Below are 13,971 nucleotides of genomic sequence, written 5' to 3'. Positions count from 1 at the left end.
GATCAGCCGCCTATGACACAAAAAAATGATATCCTCGAGGACAGAAGATATAGCCTATGCATTTCCTCGTCGTTCTAATTTACCCTGCCACAGCTATAACAAGTTATATAAGCGCCGTTAGTTAAACTGGATTTTGCATTTTGCGCAACTGGTGAAGCGCACAGTATGCCATGATTTGCATGCAATGTCAGTAAACATGTAGTTTTTTTATTCCCTTGTTTGTGTGTTTTTAAACAACTTGAATCCCAAACAATGCTATTTTCAGCGCATACGGGTTTATAATTGCCGGCAGTCGGTTTCCTTCCTCAAGCAGAACATGCCAGTGTTTTTATTGTATTCAAGTCATGTGAGAAACCTTGTCCAATAGGAGTCGCCGACAGATCTCTGAACGTGGTGTGTTATTTGATCGTAAACGGAATATCAATCGAGCTTTATCTGCGCGTTTGTTATCAACTACGGGCGGTGGTTGGTCAAATATTCTAAATCGATGCACCGGAACCGGTGTTTGACCATAGCTGCGCGTCCACGTCCTGTGATAGGCTATATGCTTTTGCAGCGGCAGGCTTCTTTAAGCAATGATGAGACGCAGTTTTGTTGCTTGGCGTTTCTGATGTCACGGTTACGCCGAACCTAAAGCTAGCATATTTAAGATGTCCGTTGCATTTGGAATGTTGTGGAATATGGCACTTGAATGAGTTTGTTGAAGAGCTAAGTTTATTTGCCTGTATGTCCATTTTCCATTGCCGGAAAACAACAATCCCACCTAAGAGCTAATTCTCCTATCGAGTGTCCTCTTATGTAATGGAAGGTAAGTGCTTTTGCACATAATCTACAGTTTTCATGAGCAGGTCTTCCTTTATTGTGACAATGTTTCGGAATAATGTCAAGCAGCCTAAAATCATATGTGCTTGTAGGACGTAGTTTATGAATAGACATTGTAGCCTAGAATTCGAGCCACAGCTGTGCACTTGAATGTGTGATAGAGCACAAATCGTTGGCTATAGTTTTAGATTAGCCTAGATTCAGTGTTCGTGAGTTTTGATACCTCGATGCAAAACTTGTAGGGGGCATCGACAGAACTTCCAATATGTTTTCCATAGGCTACCTTTCCTTAGGCTATTAGCCTACTGCTTTCAGACAGATAAGTTTTTGGGGGGAATTTAATTCAGTTAGAATAAGTGGTAGCCGTATTTCAAAGTGAATAAAAGTATTGTGTCCTCTGAAGGACTGATCAGAATTTTACATTTTAAGCGTTACACTGTGGCAGTAATTTATACGTGCTTATAATGCACCATTGAGGGGGGAAATGCTTTTAATGTCAGAAATTAAACCACGAGTGAGAAAAGCACAATACTCTTTAGTTTATTTATACATTTTACCAGCTTCCCTGATGGGCCACGTGCATCTGAATGATTGGGGAACAGCCTGAAAAGACTGATCTCTCGACTCGCGTATGTTCTCATTTATTGTCACGAGATGGCGGAACGGACTGCCGAGCCCATTACTCGCCTACTGCCATCAATCCACGGGTTTTGACAACTTCGACATAACGGGGTGTCCAATATTGTGTCTGAATGCCCGTGAGAACGCAGGTTGAACGGTTGGGACTGGCCGCTGCGGCTTGGAAGTTGTCCAGAAATCTACCAGGATGTCTAATATAGTAGCTATGGGTGATACGAACAGAAGTTATAATAAGCGTGGCCAACTGAATGGAAAAACCGACCCTGCGTCATAATAAGGCTTCTGCACTTCGTCTTGTCCTTATGGGTCATATTGTTCATTAATTTTGTTTTTATTATTTTACCAACAATGCACTTTTTAGTGAATATAATCCGAAAACATTATGGGTAGCAGAGAAAATGGTATTGTGTAGCCTAATCGCATAACAAAACGCAAAGGGTAAGCTCTAGTGGCTAAATATTTAGTTTATTTCAAATAAAATTAGCTTTTAGGTAGTAAAAACAAGGTTCATTATTTTTTGTTACTTTTTTTTTTTTTAAAAGAAGAGTTTTTCAGAAAGTGATGCAGCAGAGTTTTTTTTTCTGAATAACTCCTCAGAAAAAAACACATTTTCAAGGGCGAAATGTGTCCCAGGCTTTTATCACCATTATGATTTTTTTATTTATTTATTTATTTTTTCTTTCCTTTTCGGTTATTTCACCACAGGGACACGCAAACCGCAGAGAGGGGTGATTGGCAATTATCTGTGATTTGGCTCTCTCGGCGCAGGGAGGAATCGGCATTATCGGATCGGTTTGTTGTTCTGTCGAGCCGTTCTGTCTCACTGACACGTGTAAGAGAGAGAGAGAGCGAGAGAGAGAGAGAGAGGCCCTCAACCTTTGATCTGTTCAGATTGAAATCAGCCTCCATTATCACGCTGTTCAGATGAAACGTGCCTGATGACAATGTGAGCGTTGCCTCGGCTGACAGCGTACAATTACAAAAGAGGAGCCAGGCAGCTGGTGTCTGGGTGCTGCTCCTCTTCTGAAATACAAATTACAGCCCTTCTGAACTGTAGGGTGCAAAATTGGCTCTGTCGTAAGTTTCCGCAATGTCAAATTCTGGGGGGGGGGGGGGGGTGAGATCTCCTTAGTCACATACAGTACGTTGAGGCCACTGATGCCAGAGAGCACTGCACAGGCATTCTTAGGTAACTGTCGCCCAAGCGACAAGCAAAATGTGATAACGAGTCCGATAAAGACGTAGTCACCTTTTTTAAACCACCGTCATTACGAAGCCCTGGTTACTGCCTGTTCAGTGTTTGTCAATTACAAGCTCAGTGCGTGGGTACATGTGCTGGGAAAGAAGGCCTTTTACCAGCGAATGCCCCTGTACCTGGACACTGACATATAGGAAAGGTGGGAACAGAAAGAAGATGAGCAGGGTATTCACAATATTGTTTTTATCCTTGCATCAAACGGCCATCAGAGCAGAAACCCATTTGATTCCGCGCTGTCACAAGCTGCTCAAATCTATGTCACGGGCAATTAATCACCTGCTGCAGATTTCCCAGCATGCACTCTGCAATCTGAATGACTTCAGTAGCAGCTTTTGTGATGTCTCTAAATCTACCAGGGACGGAACTAATGCCATAATCATTCAGCCAGACTGGGAGATGATGCATTTTGGGAGATGAATGCTGATGTTATTAAATGGTAAAGAGAAGGATCACCGGGACTGTACTGTCAACCAATGTCTCCACTGTATATTGATTCCAAAATCTTGATTTTTCCCTTATGGCAGAGGAATAGTCTCAAGCATAGGACTGAATATTCTTGCTTGAAATCCCCAACAGAATTGCTACGGTCAGCTCCCATATGCTTGTTATTAAATCAAGAAAAAACATTTAATGGATTAATCTTTCTCATCAGTATGCATGAAGACAAGCCTAAGAACCGAGCATAGAAATAACATACTTTATTGAAATCATGTTTTTTAGAGATTCCCACATTATGTATATTTGGACATTGGGAGTCCCAAAATATTTGGTCTAATTAATTAAAATTCCTAGTCATAATGTGTTCTAGTATGTACAAAATTAGGTAATTATTTTGTTCAATGATCTGTGCATTATTCAAAAAGACACTTCATTTTTGTGTGTAGAACTCACTGGAAATTATCCAAATAATTTTAGTAGAAATACCAAAACAGTGAAAGTAAACCATTTTACAAGATTACAATATTAAGTGGTAAAAAAAAACTGGACTTTCTCATGAAAGACTCGGTCAATTCAAAAGGGTATTTGGTATTTTTTTATTTTTGGTAAGGGATTGTCTTTTTCTCTAAGGGCTGCCCTGCAGTCTAATTTTAGTCTCCATTGTTATTCAGCTGGCTTTTCGGCTCAGTGGATATTCTCTGCCTCTTATGTAATGTTGACTGTGTCTCGCAGGTTGATGAATCGAGTGGGATCCTAGGCAAAGCTCTGACAACGCTGTGCAAAAAATTCAGCTAGCCAGTTGTGTAAGGGTTTGTGTTTAGCTATCTTTTTCCAGTGGAGATGGTTCGGAGTGGGCGGCGATGTGAGCGTGATGGCTCAGGAACTGGGCTTGTGAGGTTGTGTGTCTGATTACCTGCCAGGGTGCTGCCGTAGGACCCTGGAGTGAGATGCTTAAACTGACTTGGTTCAGTAAAAAGTTGTATAAATGCATTGAATGTTTAAAAAAAAAAACGAATCTGTAAGTTTCTCTGAATGAGAGGGTCTAAATGCCAAAATGTAACGTAGACTTTGATTTTTATTTTCTTTCTTTCTTTCTTTCTTTCACCATCTAAAGCTTTCAGAAAATCCCCCAATGACATGCGTGTGTTCACAGGGTCCTTTAAGATCAGCCTGTAGCAACAAGAGAGGCTGCTACGGCAACGCAATCTGTGCCGTGTCTGAAGGTCGGGAGGAGGGAGGGAGGGAGGGAGGGAGGGAGGGAGGGGGGGTGGGGGGGGGTGGAAACCTGTCCTGCACAGACACTTTCTCCGGAGCCTGAAACAAAATGACAGCTCGAGTGGGGAGGGGGGGGGCGTGGGCGGTGATTGGGGTCAGCAGACAATGGGCACCGCATTTGATGGACAGATTTGTTGAAAGCCAGTCCATCGGATGCCAATGGAAAATGTAAATAAAAAGAACAAACAAACCGAAGTAATGCGGAAGGCGCCATATTGAGGTGAGGTAAGGGAAAGGGAGGCGAGTACCGGGGGCGTTTTCGACACGTTGATGTAAACGCGACGCGAATCAAAACATTTTTGAGCATCCCTGGATGTCAGGAACCCAGTCGGAAAGATTGTTTGAAGGGTGACAACTGTGTTACCGTCCCCATCCCTCCCTCCCTCCCTCCCTCTCCCTCTCTCTCTACCCTTCTCTCCTGCTCTCTCCCTCCCTCTGTCTCTGTCTCTCCCTCTTTCTCTCTCCCTCTTTCCCCCCTCTCTCATCTCTCTCTCCCTCTCCCACTTTCTCTCCCTCTCTCTCTCTCTGTCTGTCTCCCCTCCTCCCTTCGCCCGCGTCGCTGCGGCCGCACTCGGGCTGACCTGGAGCGACGGGGGGGGGGACTTCACATTCGATTGTGCGGCAAGCTGAAAATATCGGGGGATATACATTTAATGAGCTTGTTTCATTGGATTTGTTTTTGTTCCGACTGAGCTGCCCTTGGCCTCTGCGTTCGCGGCACAGTGTTTAATGGACGCTGGTGTAGGAGAGCGAGTGAGTGAGTGAGTGGGCGAGAGGACGGGTAACCCTGAACAGACCAGACCTGTGCAGAGGAGGGTAAAGATTATTAAAATCCTCCTTGAGTCTGATTGTTCCCAGGAGGTGAACAGGGAGTCCAGGCCTGCAGGATGGAGTATTTAAATATTATTCTCTCCCTCTCTCTCTCTCTCTCTCTCTTTCAGCTTTCATAGTCTTTTAGAGCGATGGTCACTGGCTAGCCCAGTACTTCACTTCTTACAGGAAGCCAGTACATCTTAAGCATCACCTGGGCAACATCACCGAGTAGTTAAATTGTGGAAGGCAGCATCGATTTAGTGGGATATTGAAATATCGACGGCTTTTTGACAAGAAAACATGTAAAGCTAATCCAGTAAACAAACAGAGATGGTCGGTCTGGTTGCTTTAGCACGGCTGGGAAGAGAGAGAGAGAGAGCTGACCCACTGGATTGGACCACACTTGCATGCCACTGAGAGTAAGCGAGGATACACGGGTTGTTATCTGGATCGTTGTATTTTTGTGACCTGTGGGTTGCGTTGTCTAGCAGCCTAGTCTATTGAAGACGTGTTCAGGCAGATGGGGCATTGTTGCTCGGTCGTGAGGCTGGGGATTTAGCAAAGCCGTGCAGTTGTTATTATAACTGAAATAGCCACAGGTTTTCAGCTCGTTCTTCAAGGCTGTTTATTTTTCCTTCACAACTTGATATGCTTGGCTAGCACAGGCTAATTACTGATCATCTTGACTCCCCCTCATCCATTACTAGTTTATTTTTGTTCTGTCTTGCCAGCACGTAATCAGCATCATCATCATGTTGAATGAGACCCTATTATATGACGGATGTTATAACAATGTTATGTTCAAAAGTAATAATTACAGTAACAATGAGAGAAATGAACCATAATGGAACAGCTGTGCACCTTGCCACGGCAGACAATGTGAGCTGTGCTCCCCGGCTGAGATACAGGCTATTACATCAACAAAATGACTCTTGTGTGACTGAATTTCTCAGAATATTGCTTTCTTTCAGCCGCCCCCCCGGAATTCAGTTCCTTTTCTAAAGGTGACCTATTTTGCCGCAGATCAGGCTTTCATACAATTTGTTGGTGTGAGATATTGGATGAGTCTATAGGCTGCTTGAATAAAAAATCAGAAAGAGAAATTGTGTTAGCGTGGCCTCAAGCCGTTCTAAAAATATGTCTCTCGTGGCATTATCGCGAAAAAAAAAGAATCATCCGTAATTTCCTTGCAGAGTCTGCAGCTGTAATGGATGCTCTGAAAAGCGATGTGTGTGCGTGCGTGTGTGTGTGTGTGTGTGCGCGTGTGCGCCTGTGTGTGTGTGCGCGTGTGAGTGTGTGCGTGTGTGTGCGCCTGTGTGCGCGTGTGAGTGTGTGTGTGAGTGTGTGCATGTGTGTGCGCCTGTGTGTGTGTGTGCACGTGTGAGTGTGTGTGCGTGTGTGTGCGTGTGTGTGCGCTTGTGTGCGCCTGTGTGTGTGTGTGTGTGAACCCCTGTAATTTGTCATGAACTAGCAATTACTGCGTAATGCTGTGCGTTCTAATAACCGTCTGGCTGGGGAAGCGGCTCTTTGTATAATAATAAGTTCAGGCAGCAAGAGGAGCCTAATCTCATTGGGGGGAAAGGTGCTCCCCCTGGCCACCCCGAGAACATCACCAGTCCGCCAGTTCGTTGGAGCCACCGAAGGGGATCTTGAGATAGGCCGGTGTTCGTTACCGCCACGCAGCGCTGCGCGGCGCGCACTGTCCGCTAAGCGAGCTTTCTGTTTTCCGCGATTCGCGGGGCCGATTTATGCGAGCGGCGTGTTTTATGCGTGGCCGGGCGGGCGAGCGGGCGTTGGGACAGACGAGCGGCCGGGGTCTCCCGCTTGCTGAGTACGGGCTGCCGCGCAGCGGCGGGCTGTGGCCAAGCGGGCCTTTCCCCACTTGGCCACAGAAACTGCTCCTTGTTTTTGTTTTTGTATCCGTTGCCATGGCAGCCGTTAATGACAGGCTACCTGAGGTCAGATGCGTGGGCTAATTAATGGAGCCACCGTTTCGCTGGGTATTTGAGTGGCCCGCGAGATGAGAGGTTTAGCTCCTCTTAATATCCCCCCCCCTCCCCGCCCCCGTCTGTTTTGACCCATCCCGACCTCAGCACCTGTTCGCTCATTTAAAGCGTTCGCGAGAGAGCTTTTTTCCTTTTCTTTTTTTTTAATGCAGAGAACGGTGTCATGTTTTCAGAAAAAGCTTTTAAACACGCCAAGAAAAAGAAACTCCACAGATAACATCTACCCTGGCACGGATTGACGGAGATCGTTATTAATGCTGGCTGTATTTGTCACGGCTGTCGTTGGTTCGTAGAGCCGAGGTGGCGCGGGACCGATTTATGAGGCGGGCCGGGGGCAGCTATGGAGGAGGCTGCCAGCCAGCTGGAGAGAGACCACGTGCACAGCGTGTACGAGAAGATCGCGCCCTACTTCAACGACAGCCGCTACAGGGCCTGGCCCAAGGTGCGACAGTTCCTGCTGGACCAGGAGCCTGGGAGCGTTGTTGCGGACGTGGGTACGTGGCCTCCCCCCCCCCGCTCCCTCCGCACCCTACAGTGTTCCCTCGTGCCCCCAAAACAGGTCCTCGCTTCAGTGCTCTCTCTCTCTCACCGGTCCCCCCCAAAACTGCCCTCTGAGTACCAGCTGTTCCGCCCAGCCTCATGCCCTACACTGCTATATGTCTTAGAGGTGTGCTCTGCTGTTCCATTGTCCTAAAAGTCATCTTTGCTCCTCAGATCCCGCTCTGTCCCCCTCTGGCTGTGTGCTCCCGTAGGTCTCTTTACCCTGATCTTCAGTACCCAGTCAGTACTTTCAAACCGGCCCAAATGCTCTGCAGTTTCACTGCAGTCTCCTACTTTCTTCTGTTTACTGACTCCTGTTCTCCATCCTGTATCCAAGGGGCCATTAGGGGTGCTTGTTCTCTGTCTAGTGATATTATGAAACTATGCCGTGAAACTGTGTGTGTGTGTGTGTGTGTGTGTGTGTGTGTGTGTGTATTCTCAGTGGACCACCCTACATTGTCCACACACCATGTCAAAAAAAACGAAAGAACTGGTTTTTTTCTTCCTTCTGGTACAGAGAGAGCAGACTGGCGCTCACCTCCAGCGCTTTTCAGTTCCTGTCGGTTTTGTTTCGCACTCCTCAGTTTGCCCGGAGATGTGTGAACACATTATTCCACACACACACACACACACACACACACACACACACACACACACACACACAGCCTCACAGCAGTCAGCCAGCCGCCACTGCTGTAAAAATTTCAGGCCTTCTCATTTGAATAACAAATTTGCTTTTCGGCACCGGGTGCCGTAAGCAACGCGCAAATTCTCTTCTGCGAGTCCTGACTCGCTCACCGCTTCGTCCGCCCCCTGATTCGCCGATAAAGTCATTCACACAGAGAGCAGACATCACACAACCAATCCGGGCTACTGCATGCTTTTTAATGGAAAAGAAGGGATTTGGAGAAGAACAGCAAATTAACTGCCAATCCTTTTCTGGCTGGTGATCAACATAGAAACGTGTGCACAGAGGATCTTGCTTTGCATTTAATAAAATCCGTTCTTCACCTTGGCTGGTCCTTTTGGGGGTGGGGGTGGGGGTGGGGGGGGGCGGGGATTTGGATGGAATAAACTGACGGAGTCATTCTCGCAGGCTGTGGCAATGGCAAATACCTGGACATCAACGAGGACGCGTTCAAGCTGGGCTGCGACGTCTGCCGCCCCCTGGTGGACACCGCCTGCGCCCGGGGCTACGAGGTGCAGGTGTGCGACGGGCTGCGGCTGCCGTACAGGCGCGGCTGCTTCGACGCCGTGCTGTCCATCGCAGGTAACGCACCGCGCCGCGCCCGTCTCCCGGCGGGTGCTGAGGTGTACTACCGTCCACCTGAGGTGTACTACTGAGGTGTACTAACGTAGCATCGGGCCCCTGGAGGGCTTTACTGCGGCGAAGCAGCGAACGCGACACGTTGCACGCGCTCGCGATAAGGGCCTGTGCGGGCTCTTCCGCCCGACCGCACGCGTGTGCGAGGTCACGCGGTGTCTCCCATCTGCCTCACACGCTTACGCACAGATGGCCGGACACACGCGTGCGTCCACAATCTCAGAAACGTTCAGGAGTGGCTGTCGGTGTCCGTGAGGACTCCACCTTTTTGTTTTCCTTGAATGCTGCAGTGGCCTCGTCACAGACAGATGAATGCCTTTCTTACAGGCTTCAACAGAGAGGAAAGATGTTTGAAGTCATTGGTTTGCCTGGAGATGGTGACTGACTTCTGAAATTCTGTTAATGATTTTCCCAGTGCCGATACGTCTGCCAATCTTTTTGGCTTCCACAGGGCTATTAAGCATCAATTTGCTGCTTGTCACAGCCAGTTGTTCATAGATAATATAGTCCAAACAGCTTTATTAAAGTATTGAGTGAGGGGGTTGGGAAAAAAAACTGGGCAAGTTACCAGGTTACCAACAAAAAGCAATCCCTAACCCAAGAGCAACAGGCATTTGTTGCCGAGGGATTTGGGTCACCAGGCAACGGATCGTGCATCTCCTGGTTATTATTCGTGTTCCTATTCAGTGGTATCGGGAGACTGACATGGGCGAATCCTGTTCTAGGAGGATTCTGCCAGTTTGCGGGTTGTGTTAGGTCTTACTGCCTGTGCTAGTTGGGGAAATGCCCCTCAACCATCACAAGGTGGGTGTTCCGCACTGGATATGAGATGCACTACGTGGCCAAAAGTATGTGGACACCTGACATCCAATGTCTCATGCTAAATTATGAGCATTCACACGGAGTTGGGCCACCGTTTGCTGCTGTAACGACCTCCACTGTTCTGGGAGGGCTAGATGTTGGAGCATTGCTGTAGGAATTTGCTTCCATTCGGCCAGAAGAGCTTTAGTGAGGTTGGCCACTGATTGGGCAATTAGGCCTGGCTCGCAGTTGGCTTTCCAATTGATCCCTAATGTGTTAGATGGGACTGAGCTCTGTGCAGGCCAGTCAATCAAGTTCTTCCACAACAATCTCGACAAAACCATTTCTATTTGGACCTCGCTGTCTGCCCTGCTGAAACAGGAAAGGGCCTTCCCCAAACTGTTGCCAAAAAAGGTTGTACAGAATTATCTAGAATATCATTGCATTAAATCATTTCCTTCACTGGAACTAAGGAGCCTAGCCAAAACCATGAAAAACATCCCCAGACCAAGGTCGAGATACTTTGTCACATAGTGTATTTCCCCTCTCTGTGTTCTGCCCTCCACCCCCCCACCCCCCCCCGGTGTAAAGTGTTTTCAGATCCCGAAATGCACTTTCTCAATGAAATCCAATACTAACTCTGACAGTGATTTTGAGTTGGTGTCAATCAGTAGTTTTGAAGTCTCCACATTTTTATTATTTAGTCTTTGTGTGTTAAAGCTTGTTTCCTTGTCTGGACTATTTCAGTTACGTTTTTTGGTTTTGTTCAGGAGTGTTTGGTGATTTAGTCACAGTCATTTACTTACTTGGTCAGACAACCCGAATTGCCAGTCAACTGGAATTTCTTTTCTCTTTTTTTCTCTCAGTCATTCACCACTTGTCCACCAAAGAGCGGAGGATCCGGGCGCTGAGGGAGATGGCTCGCGTCCTCCGCGTGGGCGGCCGCCTCATGGTCTACGTCTGGGCCATGGAGCAGAAGAGGCGCAAGTTTGAGAAGCAGGACGTCTTCATCCCGTGGAACCCCAACCCGCCGGCGTCCCCCGCCAGCGGCCGGCGGTGGGGCGGCGGCGGCGGCGATGCGGATGACGGCGACAAGCACAGGAAGGCGAAGAGCACGTCGTCCATGGCGGACGAGGACGAGGACCCGGCCCGCGCCAAGGACCCGCGCTCCCCCAAGGACCAGCGGTGGTTCTTCTCCCGCTCCCTGGACTCGGTGCTGGATTTCGGGAGCCTGGCCACGCCCAAACACCCCGCCAGGGAGCTGAACTTGTCCTGCGCTCAGATGGGGGAGGTGGGCGGGCTCAAGGCCTACCGGCGTGCCCGGGGGGTGGGGCTTATCAGGCAGTTCTCCAGCATCTTCTCCTCCTCCTCCATCACCAGCTTGGAGGAGGACGTCTTCGGCTCGGCGCTCGACCTCGGGGGAGGCGGGCGGGAGAGGAGCGACGGGAGGCCGGCGGGCGACAAGCAGGCCGTTTTCGGGGCCATCGTCGGCGGGTGCAGCTCCGTGCCCCTGCCCGACCTGGTCACGCACCAGCGGGAGAGCCCCGAGGGAACGGGCCGGGGCGAGGCGGACGGGGAGCCCCGGGGGGAGCCCCAGGGGGCGCCCCCGCAGCGGCAGGCCAGCTCAGAGAGCATCCGGGACGGGCGGGTGAACCGGTGGGGCGGGGAGAAGCCGGCGGACCCCTGCCTGAGGTACTACCACGTTTTCAGGGAAGGCGAGCTCCTGGAACTGATCCAGAACCACGTGGAGGAGCTCCACGTGCTGCAGAGCTGCCTCGACCACTCCAACTGGTGCGTGGTGGCCGAGAAGGTCCGGAAGATCTGAGCCCACAGTATTCATTTTAAATTAACTGATTTTAAAGTAACATTTAGGATTTCGCCTAGGATTTTAACGGTAATTTTTAAAATTAAGTTACACGATCAAGCTGCCTTTGAAGGCAGAGGTGGAAAATCCAGGTTCAGAAAGAAGAAGCCCTCCTCAGCATTTGGGTCCAATCACCTGGATCTGCTAATTGGCACAATTCTTCTGCCAAGAGGTAGAACTCATTAGGGTAATCTGCTGGCTGAGTTCATTGGTGGAAGAAACACATGGCAGGACTTTTACTTTCTGACCCCTGGACTTTCCACTTCTGTCTGAAGGTATCTGTTACTGTCACAAGTACTGTCCTTAGTAGTCATTACTTTGGCGATTTTTAACTAATGCATTTTATTGTTAATTCTCTGGATTAGATATAGCCTTTTTTTAAGAGCGTGTAATGATGTCACTTTACAATTGGCGATTTTAAATTACATTTGTAATGAGTCCCCATGTACATTTTTACTTTTAATTCGATTTTGCTTTTAGCCAAAGAGAACCAATCCGCATGGTCACGGACCATCATCCTCTTCGGCACAATAGTGTCACTCATCAACAGCCTCTTAAGCACCGTAGAGTAGAGTGTCACTGATGATCATCCTCTTAGGCACCATAGAGTGTCACTGATGATCATCCTCTTGGGCACCATAGAGTAGAGTGTCCCTAATCAACATTGTCTTAGGCACTATAGAGTTAAAGCCAAATGTGTTGCTGAAGTAGAACAGTGTTTTTGTCATATGCAACTGCTGCCCACAATCTGAAAACATCAAAAAGTTGCACATAATTGCTCCATGCTAAGCAATACGAGCAATTCAAAAAGCAATTGCTTCTAAAATATATGAATATATATTTGAGAGAAATGTCAATATTCCGTGTGTGACTTGGTGTTTTGTGTTTCATTCCGATACGACGTGTGTAAATACAGTGTGTTTTCAAATCGGTGGCAACTTCACCTTTCAGAAGAACCGGGTGGTTTGTCGGGCGTGGCACTGCTAGTGAATCCTCAGAAGTTTGCACATCGAATCTTCACTCCAAAAACTTGAATACTTTCATCTGTGCTGCTTACACTTCCTACAGATGTGAAATCAGTGTTGGTATGAAAGCTGTTGTAACCTCTGAGTTGCGTTTGTGTGTAGAACTGGTTTACCATGAGACCCACTTGTGGTTTTTAGCTTTTTTTTTTTGTTTTGTTTTAGTATTGGCAGGGACAATGTGCTCAAATACTGTCCCTGTTTTACCTTTTTAATCTGCTTTTATTTATTTTGTTTTTTGTCTGTTAAGCACTAAATTAAATAAATACATTTTGTTGTTGGAAAGGTAGTGCACTGATGTGTGGCTGAATTAGTTTGTGGATTAGATGCTGAATAAATCTAATGGTATCAGTGTCATAAAATGTCTAGCTCTTTTTTGCGCACTTCTATACTGTGAATGTGAATTAGAATTTAAGAAAAGACTATGCATAACCCAAATGCAAAACATGCCTGTGTGGGAACAAAAAGCGATGAACATCTATAGATTTCTGTTTGCAGGTCTTTTGGTCCCATAAATCTGCACAACCAGGGGACATCAACCAGGTTGACTTAAGATGTCAAGTGAAAATCCTGGTTTTGATCCAAAAAGATGAACTCTTCCATTTTAGTACAGTATGTCATACAGTTTTTTTAAGAACTATTTTTCATGTCCAGTGTCGGGGTTGAAATCCTTGGGGTTCAATCAAGGCACAAAACTGTGCTGACTTTTAGCCTACAAAATTTATCTGAAAGTACACTGGACAGCCTCTAGCTTGCCGGGTATTTGAAGAACATAAAATATTTCCGCTGAGTGTGCACTATTTTAGTGAATCTGATCTGAATACCATAAATTATTTTAACATGGATTCCATGCTCTGTCAGGAATAATAACGATAATGCAGCAGTTGTTTGTTAGAAAGTGGATTAATTCAAGTTAAACTGGAAATGTGGTCTTTTAGCAATAGAATTAATCAAATCCGAGGTATTCACTGTATAGTGAATTGGTGAGAGGATATGTAGAGGCATGCAAAAACGAGTACTACGGGTGAAATGAATCCCTTCCTGCTAAAACAGGACTTTCTGGAATGTCTATTTGAATTGTACAGCGCAAAAGCCACTGGTTCTGCCGGAAAACTGCTTAGACAGTTTTTTGAGAGCTGTTTCACTAGTAAAAGCAATGCTGAGACTCA

The 13,971-nt window shown here is 47.2% G+C and overlaps 1 protein-coding gene across 1 annotated transcript; it reads left to right on the top strand.

Moving 5' to 3' along the window:
• The first annotated feature begins 378 nt into the window (after positions 1 to 378).
• On the top strand, positions 379 to 13,164 carry trmt9b (tRNA methyltransferase 9B). The gene is made up of 4 exons (XM_064302291.1): positions 379 to 808; positions 7,545 to 7,745; positions 8,888 to 9,061; positions 10,783 to 13,164. The coding sequence occupies exons 2-4, from the start codon at positions 7,592 to 7,594 to the stop codon at positions 11,739 to 11,741; spliced, it is 1,287 nt and encodes a 428-aa protein (XP_064158361.1). The 5' UTR covers positions 379 to 808; positions 7,545 to 7,591; the 3' UTR covers positions 11,742 to 13,164.
• The last annotated feature ends 807 nt before the right edge of the window (positions 13,165 to 13,971 follow it).

This window comes from Anguilla rostrata, chromosome 12, assembly GCF_018555375.3.
Source record: "Anguilla rostrata isolate EN2019 chromosome 12, ASM1855537v3, whole genome shotgun sequence".
NCBI lineage: Eukaryota > Metazoa > Chordata > Actinopteri > Anguilliformes > Anguillidae > Anguilla > Anguilla rostrata.
Note: the sequence above shows the minus strand (reverse complement) of the source record. Positions and strands in the feature narration are given on the sequence as shown.